General features: G+C 47.6%; 1 protein-coding gene across 1 annotated transcript in view; it reads left to right on the top strand.

Moving 5' to 3' along the window:
- Positions 1–21,362, top strand: part of RNF13 (ring finger protein 13) — a 117,199-nt gene that overhangs the window by 61,873 nt on the left and 33,964 nt on the right. The window contains exon 4 of the mRNA XM_075340765.1: positions 16,175–16,303. Coding sequence (XP_075196880.1) covers positions 16,175–16,303 — 129 coding nt within the window. The remainder of the gene's footprint in view (positions 1–16,174; positions 16,304–21,362) is intronic.

Raw genomic sequence — 21,362 nt, 5'->3', positions numbered from 1 at the left:
ACTGCCCACTGGGTAAATGTAGTGGTGGCTGGGCCTGAGGTGGAAAGCGTTCTGTCACATGTCCTGCCACCACCGAGGATTGCTGGACATTTCTCTGTCCGTGTTGCCTCCGCCTACTCCACGTCTTCCACCGCCTCCTCATCTGGTCAGTGTAACACTTGCAGAACCATGGGGAAAGAAAAGCTGACTGTTCTGAAACTCTTCTGCTTGGGAGGGAAAAATCCCACACCGTGCAGGAGTTGTAGACGTGGGTCAAACAGACCGATGAGTGGTTGTTAATGCTAAATCTCAAGCCTGGCCTGGTAGTATGCAATAACGTGCAAAATCTCATAGCAGCTCTGGGCCTAGCCGGTTTGACGGACATCTCTGCCTGGCGCGTGTGCTGAAGTTGGTGGTGCAGGGCTTCCTGACAAGTTACCCCAACATGTCAGACCTGCTGCAGAAAGTGCAGGCCATCTGTGTGCTCTTTCAGTGTTCTCACCGTGCCACCACTCACCTGTCTTTGCCGCAGCCTAACTTCTGCCTTCCTGCTCACCACTTCATATGCGACGTACCCCCAAGGTGGAACTCCACCTTGTATATGCTGGAGAGTCTTTGCAAGCAGTAGCAGTCAATAGTGGAGTTTCAGCTGCAGCATGCATGGGTGAGTCCCTGTGCAGAACAACACCACTTCACGACCGAGTGGACCTACATGCAGGACGTGTGTGCCGTATTGTGCTTCTAGTACTTCACAAACATGGCCAGTGCTGATGACGCCATCATCAAAATTACTACTCCACTTCTATGCCTCCTTGAAAAAACACTTTACACGATTGATTGATGAGGTACTGGAGGAAGAGGAGGAGAAACTGGGACCATTCACACGATTATCAAACCAATCGTCCACACATGGTACAGAAACCCACCCACCGAGCCAACAGCGGTCAAGGTACACAGCTGTCCAAGCAGAAGACAGTCTTTGAGGAGGAGGAGCAGTGTACACAAGCAGGGTGCCACTCAAAGCAGCTCACGGGCATCAATGTAATGTGACTGGGGGATACAGAGCACTCAGACGATACACCTCCCTCCAAGGACAGCTTGTCATTGCCTGACACACATCAGCGAATACATGCTGCAGTGTGCACCCTGCTGGATCCCCACTACAAGGCAAATCCACTCGCAGGATGCAGCCGGCTACCCATGATAAAGGTGGAGGTAACACAAGTGCAGAATACCGATGAGACAACCACTCACAGCCTACTAACCCATGGAGGAGGTGGTTGCTGGTATTAGACATGCACTTGTGATGCACAGTGTCTGGCTCACAGCCGATTAATGATGCCCTTCTATTAGATCAGGTGGGCTGCCCAGCGCTTTGTAAGTGCATTGACACACCGGACAGACACCTCAAAGGGCCCGGCTGCATAATGCGGAAAATTGTGCAATAAAAATGATATACAGTAAAATGATAAATGTGAGGTATTGGTCCATATTTTGACCAAAATACATGAGCTCATAACCAAAATGTCAAGGGTCCCCACACTTAAAGGGGTGGTTCACCCATTTTTTTTAATTTTGTCTATGGATGTAACTTACCATTTTGGGAGTCTTCTTAATTGGTCTCTATTTCCAGTTCTGGCACTGAGCGGCGCTATCCTGCATGCTCAGTGCCTGTCACATGACCCCTGGAGCTGTGGCCGCCAGCATCCTCTGACGTCCCGACCAAGTTCCGGGCTCTCAAACTTGACGGGTACGTCAGAGGAGGCTGGCACCACTCACACTGATTGACTGGGCTGTGGGCGGTGACTACCGCACGTCACAGCCCAGCATCGAGGGGAGGATCCAGAGAGCTTTAGTGTGGAGCGGTGAATGCAGAGCGGCGCCACTTACCATCGGTCAGCTGTGGGAGGTGCAGGCTCCAGTGTGCAGGGGTGAATGCAGAACGCTCTGCTTTACCATCAGTCAGCTGTGGGCTCCAGTGTGGAGTACAGGGGGGGGGTTTCCTCAGCTGAAATCCCCCCCTGCCACGCAAGTGAATGATCACACTATCCACCCGCCCGCTGTGCTCAGCTGTCAGGAGAGCCTGCGGTGTCGGCAGTGTGATCATATAATCCTACCAGCAGCACAGGTCCCAGAGTGGAGACAGTGACATGCTCTGCTCTTACACATGGTGTGCTATATGTCACTATCTTGCTCCACTCTGGGACTTGTTGTGCAGGTGACCAAATGATAAAAGCTCTATTACCATGATTAGGCAATGCACACAGGAAGGAGGGGAGGGAACTGTTTTGGTGGAGATCTGAGGGGAGGGAACTGTTTTGGTGGAGATCTGAGGGGAGGGAACAGTTAGAGTGGGTGTGAGATAGATTGCTAGTTACTGCAAAGGATTATGGAAGTTGTAGTAACTGAACCCAGGAAGTCAAGAGAGCGATTAACCCCATCAGAGCTGGAGCCAGAAATGAGGATGTTCTGCTAGAGCACAATAAAAGGTAATATTCGTAAAATAACATAATAGATGTGTGGAGAGGCACATATTAGCAAGATTTATGAGAAAAAAAAAATCCGTTTTGGTAACTGGACAACTTCTTTAAGAGTCCCTACACTATATTCAAAATAATTCACCGAAAATGACATAAATTCAAAGAAAAAAGAAAACTCCCCATGTAGGGCAGCACGGTGGCTCAGTGGTTAGCACTGCAGTCTTGCAACTCGGGGGTCCTGGGTTCAATTCCCACCAAGGACACTATCTGCAAGGAGTATATATGTTCTCCCTGTGTCTGTATGGGTTTCCTCCGGGTTCTCCGGTTTCCTCCCACACGCCAAAAACCTACTGATAGGGAATTCAGATTGTGAGCCCCAATGTTGCAAATGTATGTAAAGCGCTGTGGAATTAATAGCGCTATATAAATATTAATAATAGTTGTAGTTTTGACATTCACAAGTACAGTGCAGGTGTTCGCGCAGATGTCCACTAGATGGCGCTGTGCTCCTCCTAACATTGCCCTGTAACACTCTATAGTGACTACATACACTGAGATCGCTCTAATTTGTTCCTGTTTTCAGTCATGAATCTTTATTTTTTCCAGTCCACATTACTGCGTTTATTACTTTTTCATGATCGAGTAGCTGTACTATTTTTATGTAGCTCTGGCAAAAATTAAGAGACCACTGCAAAATTGTCAGTTTTTCTGATTTTTCTCTTTATAGGTATACTAGCTATAGTACCCAGGCGTTGCCCAGGATAGTAACTGTCTCTCTTTCTCTCTCCCAGTCTGTGTGTCGCTGTCTGTCTGTCTCGCTGTCTGTCTCTTTCCTTGTCTGTCTGTTTCTATCTCTCTGTATTTGCATCAGTCTAGCTGTCTCAATCTCTGCATCTGTCTGTCTCTTTGCCCGGGCGGGCTGTCTCTTTGCCCGGGCGGGCTGTCTCTTTGCCCGGGCGGGCTGTCTCTTTGCCCGGGCGGGCTGTCTCTTTGCCCGGGCGGGCTGTCTCTTTGCCCGGGCGGGCTGTCTCTTTGCCCGGGCGGGCTGTCTCTTTGCCCGGGCGGGCTGTCTCTTTGCCCGGGCGGGCTGTCTCTTTGCCCGGGCGGGCTGTCTCTTTGCCCGGGCGGGCTGTCTCTGTCTGTCTCTCTGTCTCTGTCTGCCTGTCTCTCTGTCTGCCTGCCTGTGCCTGCCTGTCTTTTCCTGTCTCTCTCTCTATCCGTCTATCCTAACAGTTTATTTTGTTCCTATAGCAACCACTGACAGTTGCTATTTATAGCCTGCAGCTCCCACCTACATTCAGTTTAATGGCTGCAGGATTTTTGTAGAGTAACTGGAAAGCACGGGGTAAATTTTCCCGCCCAAACATAGTCTGACGTTCCCTGAGTCACATGGAGTATCTGTGCAAAATTTCGTGATTGTAAATGTGACGGTGCGGATTCCTTTAGCGGACATACACACACTGAGCTTTATATATTTAGATTTTTGAGTAAAATGTAAATTGTTCTTTTATTCTATAAACGACTGACAACGTCTCCAAATTTCCAAGCAAAACATTTTGTATTTATTTTCTGAAAATGAGAAATGGTCAAAATAATAAAAACAATGCATTTCTTTCAGACTTCAAATAATGCAAAGAAAACAAGTTCATAATCATTTAGAAAAAACAATAATACTAATGTTGTAACTCAGGAAGAGTTCAGAAATCAATATTTTGTGGAAAAACCATGATTTTTAATCACAGCTTTCATGTGTCTTGGCATGCTTTCCACCAGTCTTTCACACTGCTTTTGGGTGACCTTATGCCACTCATGGTGCAAAAATGTAAGCAGTTCTTTGTGTGATGGCTTGTGACTATCCATCTTCTTCTTGATTACATTCCAGAGGTTTTCAATGGGTTCAGGTCCGGAGATTGGGCTGGCCATGACAGGGTTTTGATGTGGTGGTCCTTCATCCACACATTGATTGATCTATGTGTGTGGCATGGCGCTGCGTTCTAATACGCCACATGGGCATGGATTAGGCACAATCTTCATAGATTGTGCTGGGGACGCAGGACGCATGCAGTTACACTGCGGTGCTGATCGCAGCGTAACTGCATGAAAATACGCTATGTGGGCACATAGCCTTAGACGTCCAGGTGTTGGGCAAAACTGAATATTAGACTCATCAGAGAAGATTACCTTACTCCAGTCCTCTATGGTCCAGTCCTTATGGTCTTTGGCAAACTTCAGCCTGGCTCTCCTTTGCTTCTCATTGATGAAAGGCTTATTTTCTAGCTTTACATGACTTGAGCCCTACCTCTAGGAGCCTGTTACAATCTGTTCTTGCCGTGCACTTCACCCCAGCTGCCATTTGCCATTACTTTTGTAGGTTATCCTGCGGTTGCGGAGTGACATTCGAATAAGATGAGGGCCACCCCGGTCAGTGGAGAGTTGCTTTCGCCCTCTACCGGTCTGTACTCTGGTTGGCATTCGACTGACAGTGGAATGGGATGGCTGTCAGACATGTAGAGAAGCTGATTTTTATAAAAATGTGCAGTGGTCTCTTAATTTTTGCCAGAGCTGTATATCTGTGCTTCTCCAACTGTGCAGTATCCCGATTCTTGGAAAGCCTAATAAGGGGAGTTAATTTTCATGAACGTCGTCCTAAGCTGTGCACACTTTTCTTTGGCTGCAGGGATCGGTGATTTGATGACGTAACTGACAAATTTGTGTGGTTATTTTAATGTTATACAGAAGGTAGAAGATAAATTAAGCAATATTTTTAACAAGGGCTTTGCCATGAGAGGGCTCAGAAGTCTCCATGTTGTGGCTGGGGGGGACGCACTAGAAAAAGATTGAGACTCCCAGATATATTTGGATACATTCAAAATATGAGCCCTTGAGCACTGTTCAAGAGCCGTCCCCATGGATAATAGACATCCTTGTTCACTCTCAGCTGAGACTTTCCCCCCCCCCCCCATCATTTGCCTGCAATGATTATATTTTCCATCAGCAGTTATTTACAAGACCACTTACAGTTGCCTCTGTGTAAAGAATTGCAATGCAACCAGTGGCATCACTTTGGTAATAGCCGTCTGAAACGTGAGGTTATTGGTAACCAGAGGTTCAGAGTATAAAGGCTTACATACATCAAAGCCCAAAAGGAAAAGATATAACCAATTTTATTAGTAAAATTCTTTTTAAGATGTTAACTAATAGTGATGAGCGAGTACTAAAAAGCTCGGGTGCTCGAAGCTCGGGCCGAGCCTCCCAAGATACTCGTGTACTCGGCCCGAGCAACGAGCCCAATGTTATCCTATGGGAGACCCGAGTATTTTTGTGAAATGACCACCGGCAGCATGTAGAAACCCTAAAAATGGCACAAAAGTCTCAGAAGAGTGCTCAAATGACATGGCAACAGCATGGGGAAGACCCCTTGAAGCATTTATCACTCAAAAGTCACAGCTGTGAACAATTTTGTCCGCGTTTTACGCCATTTTTACGGACTCACCAGAAAACCTTCCAAAATGACACCAAAATGAATTTTCATGGCGGAAATGTTAAGGGCACATACCCAATAGTGAGATAGAGCTAATGTATGTTACTTTTTGAGATCAATACATGAAAGATTTTACGTAAAACATTGTGTGGCACTCCGATGTCCCTGAGAAGAGACGTACATAAAGGCCTCTGAGTCTAATGTGCCCATTTTGAGGAACTGAGTCTTTGTAGTATTTTCCTTTGCCAGGGCAGTCCAAAATTTTGAGGTTCACCAATGACCCTGCATACAGACGTGCATGAGGGCCTGTAAACCTGAAGTGCCCATTGGAAGGAAGTGGGTCTATTGTAGTATAGCCCTTTGGCAGGGCAGCCAAAAATTGGGAGGCTCCACGTTGTCCCTGGATAGAGACGTGCATGAGGGCCTGTAAACCTGAAGTGCCCATTGGAAGGAAGTGGGTCTATTGTAGTATAGCCCTTTGGCAGGGCAGCCAAAAATTGGGAGGCTCCACGTTGTCCCTGGATAGACGTGCATGAGGGCCTGTAAACCTGAAGTGCCCATTGGAAGGAAGTGGGTCTATTGCAGTATAGCCCTTAGGCAGGGCTGCCAAAAATCGGGAGGCTCCACGTTGTCCCTGGATAGAGACCTGTTAGGTTCTTAGTGCCTCCGTGCTTGCATTTAAAAACCGCACGTGTGTGCCTGTTGGTGGCAGCTTTCCGCTGCATTTGTGTGAGTTTTGCAAAAACTTGGATATAACGCACAAGTCTAGTGAATACACATCAGCACAGCATTGCAAAATGCGCAAGGGCGTTGTCAACGAACAAGGAAGTGGACGTGATGGTGGTGCAGGCAGAGACCGAGGTTGTGTGCAAGCTCTAATTTCGCCACAACAAAGGGCCACATCTACTCGCTCGCACGTCCTGTACCAAATTCTTGGACCGCAGCAGTACACCGCTCTTGAACCAAGACTAGTGTCAACAGGTTGTTAGTTGGATAGCGGATAATGCTTCCAGTCAGATTGGCACCACCACAAACACTCTGTCTTCCACACGGTCAAGTGTCAGTAGCCGTGATACTGTACCGCACATTTCAGAACCTGATCCTCCTTCCTACCACCAGGCCGAGTACACGTCCACGGACATTACTAATCCCACACTTGGACACTCGGAAGAGCTGTTCGTTCACGTTTCCATTCACACATTCTGGCCTCTTGCCAGCTCCTGTTGAAGTGGGCCATGACGAGATTGTATGTACAGATGCCCAAATATTTGAGCAGCCACGTTCTCACGAAGTTGGCAACGTGTCTCAACAAGGGGTGGACGATGATGACACAATTGTCAGGAGGAGGAGCAGGGTGCGGAAGAGGAAGACGACGTGGTGGATGATCCAGTAACTGACCCAACCTGGCAGGAGGATATGCAGAGCGAGGACAGCAGTGCACAGGGGGAGGGAGGCGTAGCATCCCAACAGGCAGTAAGAAGCAGAGTGGTGGCCCCAGGCAGACGTCAGGCAACTGTTCCCCGGAACAACACGACACAAGGTGCCTGTACAAATGTTAGGTCTTCCCGAGTCTGGCTGTAATACTATTGTATGTATTGAGGATTTCGATTGCGTTAGGGCAATGACAACCAGAGACGAGTTCTTGGTGCAAGACGTTTATAATATGCAACCAGCAAATATGTACATAAACGGAACAAAAACACAGTAGAACATAAATACAGGAAATACCTTCCAGGGACGGAGCGAAAGGGAATTCACGGGACCGCCCACCGGACTCCCCCAGGGAGACCACCAAGAACGAACCCCTATACAGGGACTGTCTGGCAATCACCCCAGAAGGCCTAAATGCGCAGCAGCCGGGACACAAAAGGGCAATAGGTAAGTCCAAAAATGTCCGTACCTGATGTGAGTCCAGAGTGGTATTAAACGGAAGGAACCGGGCAGAAGTGCCGACCAAAGACGGCAAACGGAGTCCGGGCACAGCTAGATGATACCAGATGAAGTCCAGAGTCGGTGTCAGTTGTTTTCCAAGAGGATCCGAATAACAATCAGGAACCAAAAGCAGCAGGGCAGGAGCACACAGGAAGCAGTATACTCAGGCACTGGACTAAGCTTTAGGGGCGGCTTTTAAACAGATGGACAGGAAGTAGGGCAACAGAACAGAAAACTCCATGTTAACAAAGGGCAAGCTCTTTCAAAAGAAAACTGGAAAACCCGGAACTCTGACACTGGCAGTTTTTTAAGTTGGCTCCAGATGATTCTAAAAAGGCCATTTGCAACACCTGCCATGCCAGCATCAGCAGGGGTACCAAAACTAGCAGCCTGACCACCACCAGCATGATCAGGCAAATGTCAGCCAAGCACCCGACTTTGTGGGAAGTACAACAGAGTCGAGGAGCAGTGCTTGCTGATGTCACTGCTACGTCTTCGCTGGTTGTGCATGCGAGCCAATACCCTGTCCATGCTGCCTGCGAACAAGCCTCCTCCGGCCCTGCACCTGCAGTTACCCACGCAGAAATAACACCATCATCAAGCACGTCCTTGTCCCAGCGCAGCGTTCAGTTATCCATTCAGCAAACCTTTGAACGCAGGTGCAAATACACTGCCAACGCCCCACATGCCACACTTCTAAATGCTAACTTTTCGCGACTGCTTGCGCTGGAAATGTTGCCTTTTAGGCTGGTTGAGACAGAAGCATTCCGCGACCTGATGGTGGCAGCTGTCCCACGTTACTCGGTCCCCAGCCGCCACTATTTCTCCCGGTGTGCCGTCCCCGCATTGCATAACCATTAACCACGTGTCAAAAAACATCACACGTGCCCTGAACAACGCTGTTTCAGCCAAAGTCCACCTAACCACAGACACGTGGACAAATGCATGTGGGCAAGGCCGCTACATCTCGTTGACGTCACACTGGGTTAATATTGTGGAAGCTGGGACCCAGTCTGAGCGAGGGACGGAACACGTCCTTCACACACCAAGTTTTGCAGGCCCAACCTCAGTCAGGGTTTCACCCACACTCTACAGCTCCGGAATGTCATGCTCCTCAGCCTCCTCCTCCTCCTGCGCATCCTGATCCACTTTACCCTCCACACCAGTCCCAAGCTGGAAGTGTCGCGGGCGGAGGAGGGGACGGTGCGCTCTCCTACTGCTCGGGTCCGTTTGCCGCTGCTCTACGGCTGCTGCTGCTCGTTGGCTCGAGCGATGGCCGGATCCCGGGGACTCGAGCGGCGCTCCTCGCCCGTGAGTGAAAAGGGGTGGTTTGGGTTTTGGGGATATTGTCCGTGACGCCACCCACGGTTGTGGTGATTGTGTGGACACCACCGCTGCTCTGGACGGGGATCCCGGGAGCCTGTGACAGGGAGCAGCTTTGTTGTTATTTCTCCCCTCCGTGGGTAGGGGGGTTGGTTGTCCCGGTGCCCGGTGATGGGGTAGAGATGGATGACAGGCGGGTTGCGGGGCCTGATGAGGTGCAGGGTCGCAGGGTCAGCGCTGTGCCGCACGGCACGGAGGTACTCACTCAGCCCAATGATGATGACACAGTTCACGGTAAAACAAGTGGCTGGATGGACGGGTCCCTCGGACGGCTGCGGTTGTTCCTCCCTGCAGGTTAGTGATGACTGTCTCTCCCTGCACCTAAGTTCAGTGTTGGTAGTGATGGTTTCCCACCGGTAACCCGCTCCCCGACCTGGATATGGGCCGGAGGAGCCCTTTTTGCCCACAGGCGCTGGCCCTGGGAGACGGTTGCCCTTGGCGGTGGCGGTGTCTCCCCTTCACGGTTGGACGGTTGCCTTCTATCGGGACTTGGCTGTTTGGAAACCCTGAGGTCCCCTTCACTAACGGATTTGGCAAATTCACGGCGACACCAAGCCTTGCCGGGATCCGAAAGTCCTCTGCCAATGGTGCTGGCTTCTCTTTGTATACCGGTCCGGTACGGCCGGGTCACCACCCGTCCACGGTCCTTACGGCAGACTCCAATCGGCCTCCACTGCAGACGGTCACCACATCCTGCCAACCTTGCTGTCCTGTCCGGGCCACACACCCGGACCAACTTCAGGCTCTTTGCTGTCACTTTTCTCCTCTCTACTACTTTCCTCCTTCCACTTCCTTAGCTTAACTCTCACTGCCTGTGTTTTCCCTCCTCCTTGGTGGGTGGAGACCAACCGCCTGGCTCCACACCCTGGTGTGGACAACAGCCCCTGGGGAAGGCAACAAGGATTTTGTGTTTTGACTATGATATGCCTGCAGGGAGTGTGGGGTGTGTAAGTGTTGTGCTCTGTGGCCCCTGGCTTGTCCAGGGCGACACAGAAGCACTGCAGCACTGCCTCGGCGAAGCGGCAACAGGCAGTGCTGAAGCTAATCTGCATAGGTGACAAACCCCACAATGCAGAAGAGGTGTGGACAGCTCTGAAACAGCAGGCAGATCACTGGCTCACAACTCTGAACCTAAAGCCAGGAAAGGTCGTGTGTGACAATGGCCGGAACCTGGTGGCGGCTTTGAGGCGAGGCCAGCTGACACATGTTCCATGCGTGGCCCATGTGCTCAACCTCGTGGTTCAGCGGTTTCTAAAGTCATACCCAGAGCTGTCTGATCTGCTGGTAAAAGTTCGCCGCCTGTCTGCACATTTTCAAAAGTCACCTACTGCTTCAGCCGGCCTTGCCGGCTTTCAGCGCCGTTTGCATCTTCCGGCTCACAGACTGGTGTGTGATGTCCCCACGCGTTGGAATTCAACTCTGCACAAGTTGGTCAGGATATGTGAGCAGAAGAGGGCAGTTGTTGAGTACCTGCATCACCTAAGCCGTCGGGAAATGGGTCAAACTCCACACATAACACCTGAGGAGTGGAGATGGATGTCCGACCTATGTACCATCCGCCAAAACTTTGAGGACTCCACCAAGATGGTGAGCGGCGATGACGACATTATTAGCGTCACCATACCGCTTCTCTGCCTTCTAAAATGGTCTCTGCTCAAAAAACAACCATGATGCATTGCAGGCGGAGCGCGATGAGTTTGAGCAAGAAACAGTAGTGGGTGTGGGTGATAACACACAGCCCAGCCTCGTCTCATCACAACGTGCAGTGGAGGACTATGACGAGGAGGAGGATGAAGACATGGAGCAACTCTCTGGCCAAATTGAGGATATGACATGCAGTCATATCCTCGGTTCAGCGTGGCTGGCCAGAGGACCGGGTAGATGATGAGGAGGAGGAGGAGGAGGAGGACAGCATGTTCAGTCATCGTGTTGGTCAGGATACTGAAGTGATGGCTGTTAAGAGTCTGGCACACATGGCTGACTTTATGGCAAGCTGCCTGTCTCGTGACCCTCGCGTTAAGAACATCTTGGCCGACAATCATTACTGGTTGGTAACACTGTTAGACCCACGCTAAAAGGAGAAATTTATGTCTCTTATTCCCGAGGCGGAGAGGTCAGGCAAAATGCAGCAGTTCCAGAAGGCCATAGTCACGGAAGTAGGCAAAGCATTCCCCTCACAAAACGCTAGCGGCATAGGTCAGGAATCAGTGGACAACCAAGGCGTACAGCCGAGAGGGGCACAAGTCCAATCCGCCAGAGGTAGGGGAACAGTCTTTAAGATGTGGGACCGTTTTCTCAGCCCCTCACATACCACAGCCCCTGAGGTGAGGGGTAGTGCCACAAGAAATCCTAAGTTTGCCCAGATGCTCAAGGAGTACCTTGCAGATCAAACAACTTAACTCCGACATTCCTCTGTGCCTTACAATTAATGGGTATCCAAGCTGGACACGTGGCATGAATTGGCTCTCTACGCCTTGGAAGTCCTGGTTTGCCCTGCCGCTAGCGTTTTGTCAGAGCGTGTTTTTAGTGCCGCAGGTGGAATCATTACAGATAAACGCACCCGCCTGTCAACTGTAAATGCTGACAGGCTGACTCTGATCAAGATGAACAAGGGTTGGATTGGGCCAGACTTCACCACACCACCAGCAAATGACAGCGGAATTTAAAGTTTGTAACGGGAATTTGCCATGTACCTCCACTCACCCATGGTAACACACTTCTGGACTTTGGCTAATCGCTGGACTGCTCCTCCTTCTCCTCATGCGCCATCATGATGACCGTTACAATAGTTAAGCCGTTGTTTCAGGTATACCCCCAGTGGTAAATTTTTTCGCCCATTCTTTCAGAATGGGCATTACAACGACAGGAGACCCGCTCCTTTGCAATGGGAACAATGTTTTGAGGCCCTCATGCACATCTCTATCCAGGGACAATGTGGAGCCTCCAAATTTTTGGCTGCCCTGCCTAAGGGCTATACTACAATAGACCCACTAACTTAAAATGGGCACTTCATGTTTACAGGCCATCATGCACGTCTCTATCCAGGGACAATATGGAGCCTGACGCTGCCACCGACTGCCACACACGTGCGGTTTTTAAATGCAAGCACGGACGCAATAAGAACCTAACAGGTTTTTAGGAGCGACAATTACTGAGAAGTCTGACACTATCAGGCACTGCTGACTGACGTGTATTATACACTAGACTTGTGCGTTATTTAATAGTTTGTGAAAAACGCACACAAGTGCACCTGTACGCTGCCACCGACAGGCACACACGTGCGGTTTTTAAATGCAAGCACGGACGCACTAAGAACCTAACACAGGTTTTAGGAGCAACAATTGCTGAGAAGTCTGACACTATCAGGACTGTTTTAGACTGTGTACACCAGCCCCAGATATGATGAAGGCTGGTATACGGTCACCACTAGGAATGGCTATATACCCTGCCTGCCTGCCTGCCTGTATACTGCTACAATAGTCCTGACAAGGACTCTTTTGGTCACTAGCCTGTATTCCAACCTGGCTATATCCTGCCTGTATACAGCTAGAATAGTCCTGAGAAGGACTTTTGGTCACACTGTTTGCAGCCCTGCTACGGAAATAGCTATAAAGGGCCGCAAACCTTTCCCTGAAGCAGCGACACTCTCCCTGCACTGACTGTCTGGATAGCTGTGAGCAGAGCACAGCGCGCCCGCCGGTATAAAGGCTCGGTCACGCTGTGCAGGCCGGCCAATCACTGCAATTCCACAACTAACAGGGCTGTGGCATTGCAGTGGTCTGCCAGCCAATCCCTGCATGAGGGCTGGCTCTCAAAAGAGCGCCAACATGCAGGGATGAAGACCACGAGTACAGCACGAGTATCGCGAGATTACTCGGTCCCCGCCGAGTAGCCCGAGTACAGTGATACTCGTGCGAGTACCGAGTAGTAACAAGCATGCTCGCTCATCACTATTAACTAACAATACATAGTGATAAAAAAAACACACAATGTGGTTAATAAACAGATGCAAATCTATCCCTGATAGTGCACCTATAGAGAAATACATCCTACCTACCAGCAGAGGTTTTAGATAGTGGTGCCCCACTCCTTGGTGGCTGCCCCTTACTTTGCCCTGTATTGCCCTATAGCGTCAATAAATTACCCGTGTTTCCCTGAAAAGAAAAGCCAGGGTCTTTTTTGCTCCGAAAGATGCTCTAGGGCTTATTTTCAGGGGATGTCGTCTATATTCCCATGAAACAGAATCCACATTTATTCTCAAACAAAAGAATTCAACATTTATTCCTATATAATCCCCTTGCGTTCTACAGAGGTGGCTCCCCCTGGTGACTGGAAGCAGTATCGCTCACACACTCACACGGAGTGATATTGGCACCCGATCTGTTTGTGAAGAGCTGCAGTGCAATGCAGCTGGAACTGTGAGGGACCTGGCAGCGACACAGATGTGTGAGAGCCCATTCACCATCGGCACTTGCCAACTATAGATGTTTGGGGTCTTGTTAGTGCAATTTTTTTTTTTTCTGGTGTGGGGGAAGGAGAATGTTTGTTTGTCTGCATTCTTTTAGGGTTGTCTGCTTTCTTTGATGGAGTCCTGCCGTATTCTTTAACTTCTTTAGCTGGTTGGACACTTCCTTATGGAACCGCAACTATAGATTGTTTTTGGAGTAGGGCTTATGTTTGAAGCATGCTCTAAAAAATCCTACTAAGGCTTTCTTTTGAGATGTCTTATTTTCGGGGATACAGGATAGCCGTAAACGATATAAAGGTGTACTCATCAGAGAGTAGATATAAGTTGCCTAAACGCATTTCCCCTAAAGGTTGATCAGGAGGCCGGTGCCTAAAGGTGTCCAGTGCATGTGATGTCCAAACTGATGTGATGGACGACATTATGCCATGCCACCATTTAAATAGCCTGCCCCAGGTGAGGTGAGTCTACTTCATATGTGGCGCTCACAGTTTGATGCATCTGTGTGCACATCCAAAGGTTGGGAATGTTCCATCATGGAACACACACGTCAGATACACACGTAACATCACATGCCCTGGGCACCTTTTATGCATCGGCCTCCTGGTGACTTTTTAGGGGAAACCCGTTGAGGCAGCCTGCATCTACTCTGTGAAGAGTATCCCTTCTATACTCTTTGCTGGTAATAATTTATTGAAGCTATAGGGCAATACAGGGTCAGTAAGTGGCAGCCGCTGAGGAGTGGGGGCACCACTGTCTTAGGGTGCAAAACCTCTACTGGTAGGTAGGGTGTATTTCTATATATAAGTGCACTATCTGGGATAGATTAGCATCTGTGTATTGATCAGTGTGTTTCTTCTTTGTATTTATATGTATTGTTAGTCCAATTCTTTGCAATTACTAAGTGGTTTTATCATTTCCCTATGGGGTTTGATGTAAGTAATAGCAGTCTGACAATTCCCTAAGATTGTGCCCAGGGTGAGCTTTTTTGACACTGTGTACTTTCCCTGTGTTAAAACACAGCATCTTATGGTTCCTGCAAAGTGGACGGGATTTATAGAAATCTCATGCGCACTGTTCTGCGGTGCGTGCTTCAAATCCTCAGCATGTCAATTTCTCTTGCAGTATGCTGTTTTGTTTTTTTGTTTTTGTTTGTTTGTGTGCAGATGTATTCCCCGTAGATTTGTATTAAGCCCACTTTACACGCTGCAATGTATCTTACAATGTGTCGGCGGGGTCACGTCGTAAGTGACGCACATCCGGCATCGTAAAGTACATTTCTGTGTGTGACAGGTACGTGCGATTGCGATTGAACGTTAAAACGTTCATCACATGCACATCGCTCATTCCTCATGAATTGAACGTCAGGTTGTTCACCGTACCTGGGGTAGCACACCTCGCAGTGTGTGACACCCCAGGAACGATGAACAGATCTTACCTGCGTCCTGCGGCTCCCGGCCAGCAATGCTGAAGGAAGGAGGTGGGCGGGATTTTTACGTCCCGCTCAGCTCCGCCCCTCCACTTCTATTGGCCGGCTGTCGCGTGACGTCGCTGTGACACCGAACGTCCCTCCTACTCCAGGAAGTGGACGTTCGCCGCCCACAGCGAGGTCGTATGGACGGGTAAGTGCGTGTGACAGGGGTTAATCGTTTGTGCGGCACGATCAACAAATTGAACATGCCGCACTTACGATGGGGGCGGTTACGATCGCATACGATATCGTATGCTGGATCGTAAGGTGTAAAGCAGGCTTTAGATGTGATACGGTAAATCTGCACTGAAAAAAAAAACCCAAATACCAGGAATGATCACAAACAAGGCAACTTTTTTTGAAGCATGACAAACCAGAAAGAGACAAAAACCGCAGCATCAAAAACACATTAAAAAAGTATAAAAAAACACACTGAAAAAAAATGCAATTAAGCTTAATTAAATAATAGATGCAGAAATTCACCAAAAACGCACCAAAATCTCATTAAGAGAACATTGCCTTAGGGTCCGGAGGCTTCCAGCCATGTTGGGGGTTGTATTCTGACTATATCTTGGGAGTAGCTGCAGGTTGTGGTGATCATCCCACCGTTACCTCCTCAAGACTTTGTTCCCAAGATCTCTGCTTGTTGTCATTGAGTAGTAACCTGCATTGTAATTTCCACCTGTCCTGAACATTTGATGATCGCAGTTATTCACCTCATTGCAGTTATCGGGGTTTTCATGTAAGGAGCCATTATCCTGTGTGATCACTACACTGACAAGGGCAGGCTTTCATTTAGAAGTAAACAGTAAAGGTTTCATTCACTGACCGCAACCAGGATCTTTGATAATAAGGAACTGAAAGTATGATAGACGGTCTACTTTACGGATTGAAAAATAGTCATAGTGAATTTCTCTGTTGTCTTGATTATAAAAAAAAAAAAAAATACAATTTTTAATTTAATTTTGCTTTATTTTCTTTAGGGATTTTTGGTGACATCCAAGCCAGAGAATGCTTGTGAACCCATCGCTCCCCCACCAGTGCAAAAGGACAACACATCCAGCGTGTATATAGTCCTCATCCGTAGACTGGATTGCAACTTTGACATTAAGGTAGGACCAGCTGTTCGCTTTCTGATCGATAAGTGTCATAGAAACATTTTATAAGCTTAAAGGGAACCAAACATCAGGATTTGGTATATAAGGTGCAGCCAGTGCAGTACTGGCACTATGAGGCACAGGCTGTACATACCATTAGTGGGCAGCTCAGATGTTTAGGCTTTGAAATCCAAGTTTTGAGAAGTTTAAAATTCATCATTTTCTTGACTGACAGTTGCACCTCTGCCGATAATATCTGGGGGGTTATGCACATGGATTTGAAGAAATGCTTATCTATACATCTCCAGCTGCGCTTGAGCAATGTTTATAATAGAGCTCTTAAGAAATTATTATTTATTTTTATTTTTTTAAAGGGTTATTGATAGCTTACCCTTAGGATCAGGCATTGGTGGGAGGCTGGCTGTCGTCACCCCCTCATCATCTAAAAGAGGGGGCTGCAGCGCTCCAGTGACCCCTATCTCAATGCTTCCCTCTACACCTGGACCATCAGTGATGTCTCGTGTGTCACTCACTTGACCACCAAGGCCAATAACTGGCAGCAGAAATCGGGCAACTCATGCTCGTGATGTGATGTGGCACCGTTATTTTGCCTGGTGAACAATGACTGGGATATGCAAACATTACTTTTTGTTTGTTTTTATTCCGATGATGAATACATATTTACAGTGTTTTATTGTAAAATGAATAGTTACGATACAATTCAGTTTAGTGCTTTAAACAAATATATTTTGCTTTGACTTGATCCTGCAGCCCTAAGGAAATGGTGCTGGCCGTGATGATCCCCCGGCTTGTCATAGTCGGGCACACTTGCGGTGAAAAAAGCCGATCTAGCCGGATGACCTTGCCGAATAACGTGACGCACTCTGTCTAGCCATGTACTATTGAGGGTATATTTAATTACCACAGCCTTCAATGTCATTAAGCAATACTTTACAAGAAGCCAAGGGAAAATCTGGTGTGAAAATCCACATATCTCACCTTCCTAGAAGTGTAGGAATGTGGATGGTGTATTGGGATTTTGGGGTTAAATACAGTCATGCAGCAAGCATCCATTATGTCTGTATCACATAGTGTCTATAGACTGAAGACATCCTAGAGGTAATTCTCTGCCAATAGCAAGCTTCACGCCTTCCTGTCAGGGAAGAGTTAATCTGAGCTCGGAGGCCGCAGCGCTGGAGCAGACATCAGACCTTTTTGGGTAATCACATTTGCATTGCTTAGTGTAAGATTCCATTACCTGCATGTGAAGATCGTTCTCCATAGAGGCTTGTGGTCAATAGCATTCAGCCGCTTGGAGCTGGAGAAATGACTTTCACCAGCCAATTTCAGCCTCTGCCTGTTTTTACATTATCTCTCATTACGTGAACTCAATCACCCTGGTTAGCTTGTAAATCCGGAGGCTCAAGGCCGTTTATCTGAAAAAGTAATTTCGAGAACGGATGTCGTCACATTTTATAATCTTGTCCGACAACTGGTCCCTAGTGGACGGGTTTGGAAATGCGTGACTTTTTGGTGCAGTGCCCACCGTTCACTTACACTATGTCATCAATCCTCGGGGGTCAGGTCACGTACAGTAAGGTTATGCTGAGATCTGTGTGTTTGGTCGTCTTATCTACTGATTTCCCAAAACTCTCTAGCGTTTGTGCCCTGCCGGCAGGTCCCTTATGACCTTGCTATTAGCTATTACCTATGACAATGGCTTTTGTCTAGATGCTTTCCTAATTCTTTTCTCGTCTAGTTGCATTGGAGCTTTTCTCTCCCGTCAGGTTCTTACACCAGCACTTTAGCCTCTGGAGATAACAGACGTGTTTTCTCCTTGGATCATCTTGCATCACACATGATGATTTAGTGACCCCTGGGAACATTTTGAAGTCACATTGCAGGGAGCAGACTATATCCAATCTGCTATATGATTTGTCAGGCCTGGCTCGTTGCTTTCCTTTCTCTTTCCGGGGAATGTTGCTATTCTAGAGATCTGAGTGGGTTGCACAGGGACAGAATGTGTAATGCCACAGATCTCTATGGGTACAAGACACCGGTAATCTGTTTCTATGGTCACTTGAGCAATAACTATACCAGTGCAGATCTGCCACTGTAGGCTTTATGCTGTTTTTATATGCAAAGCTGCACTGAATATTTTACTTGTTCTCGTATTCATCCTAATGGCGCATAAATAGGCGAGATGTCAGAAAAGCTCAGATTCTGTTGGGAGTCACTACAGCGGTCCATGGCTGTAGCCTTCATAGGTGTGAGTCCCTCATACTACATGTGGAATCCAAAAAAAGACTCTTCTCCAGAGGACTACAGGGTAGGGAAATGTGCTTTTCTAAGCAGTGTTGGGAGAAAATCCTAGCACTGTTCTAAGAAGCCATCTTAAGCTTTTTTTATAGGACTTTTTCTTCAGTGTGCTTTTGTTTTTCAGTCGCCTCGTTGGGGGACACAGAGCCCTGGTGATGGTCTGCTGCCACCTGGAGGCTGACACTGGTATCACACAACACATAAATTGGCTCCTCCCCAGCAGACTATACCTCCCCTGCTGGTCCCTGACCGCCTCCATTTTTTTTTTTTTGTCTGTTGGAGAAGGGACTATTTCAGACCAGCCTTATTCATTCTTTCTTTCTTTTTGCAAGTTCTCTGAGTAGTAGGGTGTAAATACGCACTCTGTTTCACCCACACTGTGAAATAATAGTCTGTACCCGTAGCCTGTATCCGCTCACGTAGCTTGGCCAAACCTAGGTCCCTGGCTGAGGTATGGGGCGGTGGTCTTTACGCTAATAGATTTCCTGCCTGTTCAGCCCACATAGCGTCGGCATGCATGGAGCAGAAGACTATGTGGTCTTCTGGATTAGCGAGTATTGCCCTCTCCTGTTATCTCCTCCCTATTCTATCTCTATGTCTATCTCGATCTCCTTCTGCACTATTTACTTTGTATGTCAGCTATGGGTGGGGGAGGAAGGCATGTGACACGGCCCTGGGTACCTGCTGTGGTTGCAGTGTGGTCAGTTGGTCTGTGAGCGGAGTTGCATGGTGGTTTAGGATTATGTTGTGGGCGGCGTGCACATGCTTTGCACCCCTTCAGGCTGTCTGCTTGCTTTCGTGTTCCAATGTGTGGTTCCCGGATGTCTGTCTTTTTGGTTGCTCCCAGCCAATCAGTGTGGCTGCCCGGCTTGCTTCACCCTTTGCCCTGCTGCTTCTGCTCCTTCTTTCATCGGCGCCATTTTTTTTCTCCATCTCCCAGGGATTGATTTCATTCACGGTGGTACTGTTGTGAAGTCTCTCTCCCTCTACATCAGGCTCTGTGGATCTGGCGGAGTAGAACGGTATCTGCTTGGCGGCTGATACTGCTGCTCCCCAGCAGCATTCCTTCACTGTTCTCCTGCTCCAAATCTTCTAGGATGTTTGAGTCTAGTAAGGACCGTGCTCGCCCTCCGGACCAACCTACTCTATTCACTTGTTATGCATGTGCGATTGTGTGCGTGTGGTAATAAGTTTTCTTCCATCCAGTCTATACCCTATTGTTTTTCACTGCTCCTATCGCTAGGCAACCCCCAATACCTTGCTATGGAGCAGTAACAAAACTGGCCACATTCACAAGTATAACCACAATTATTTTTCATTATTATGTTAAAACGATGATTGGTGTCTTCAGGGCGTGGCATCAGAGGGATTGAAGCATCATGGACAGCCCCCCCCCCCCCCCCCACTCTGGGGTTTTTCTTGGGTGGGTGGGAAGCTGAGGAAATTTCTGGCAAGTACTGATTGTGTACAGCATGTGACATCAGTCTCTTGTAAGCTTCATATATTTGGCCTGTGGGGAAAGATGGCAAAGACAATAATCCAAGCTTGGCTGTGTTTTAAAACCTATATCAAGAGTCCAAAAAGCATGAGGGAAACTGTGTTTTGGTCTGATGAGAGTAAGGTTAAATTTTTTGGCCATAATTTCAAAAGGTATGTTTCCCAAATTTAACACAGTACATCACTAAAAGAATACCATAACCACAGTGAAGCATAGTGAAGGCAGCATTCTGCTTAGTTTTTCGGCAATGGGGCTGTTTTTCGGCAAGTGCAACTGGGGCTTTAGTCAAGGTGGAAGGAAATATGATCAGTTCTTAAGTATCAGTCAGTTTTGAAACAAATCTTTCAGGCCTTTGACGAGGGTTGTACACAGATGAGATGCCCTCCCAATATGTCAGATTTGGAGAGCTACTGCTTGAAAGAGTGGGCAAAGATTGCCATTTCTAGATGTGCCATGCTGAGACTGCTACCAAAGTGATTGAGGCCTGTCAAAAATTCAAAGGTTACGTCAAAAAAGTATTAGTTATTGTACAGATTGTGTGACATTAAAGGGAGAAAAACTTCGGAAGTGTTTTTTTGCTATGTTGTTTTTTTGCATGACAAAAACCTGACCTTTTTAAAAGGGGTGTGATGTGTAGCCTTTATATTCACGGTATAGTACAGATTAATACCGCACAGATTCTCAGGAGTGGAAGCATTACTAGCATTAGCATTCAGAGCTTTCCTGTTACACAGAAGACTTTTCGTGTACAGATCCTGACTTGGTTTTTGTGCTGTAATGTTGTTTTAAAAGTTCTTTGGGTGGGCTGTCTTAAGGTGGGACTGTCCATTGGGCTGGCCATGGAATCTGAGGAATGCAGGCCTTTCTCCACAAACTCCTATTTAAACATTTTCCTGGAACAGTTTAACCATTTCTAAGTTCTAGGTACAAATGTTTTATTCCACTGTAATGCATTTTATGCAATAATCTGTCTTTATTCAGTCACCTCATCTGACTCCTCTATATAACTAGGAACAGAAAAATAAGTGACCAATGTTTTCACAGAAATAAAAAAGCAAAAGGAGAATTTTAGAAAACTTCCTCTTATAATTCAGGGTTTGCCATGGATATTGCTACATATCTGAAGCAAAACCAGGATTTAGAAAGCCCTCTTTTCCCTCATTGTGTTTATTTATCCACTAGAAGGTGGCCCGATTCTACGCATCGGATATTCTAGAATTTACGTATTGTGTAGTTCATGTATGATTTTTGTTATAT

The sequence above is a fragment of the Anomaloglossus baeobatrachus genome, chromosome 3 (assembly GCF_048569485.1).
Source record: "Anomaloglossus baeobatrachus isolate aAnoBae1 chromosome 3, aAnoBae1.hap1, whole genome shotgun sequence".
NCBI classification, from domain to species: domain Eukaryota; kingdom Metazoa; phylum Chordata; class Amphibia; order Anura; family Aromobatidae; genus Anomaloglossus; species Anomaloglossus baeobatrachus.
This window is presented reverse-complemented; position numbering and strand designations above follow the sequence as displayed.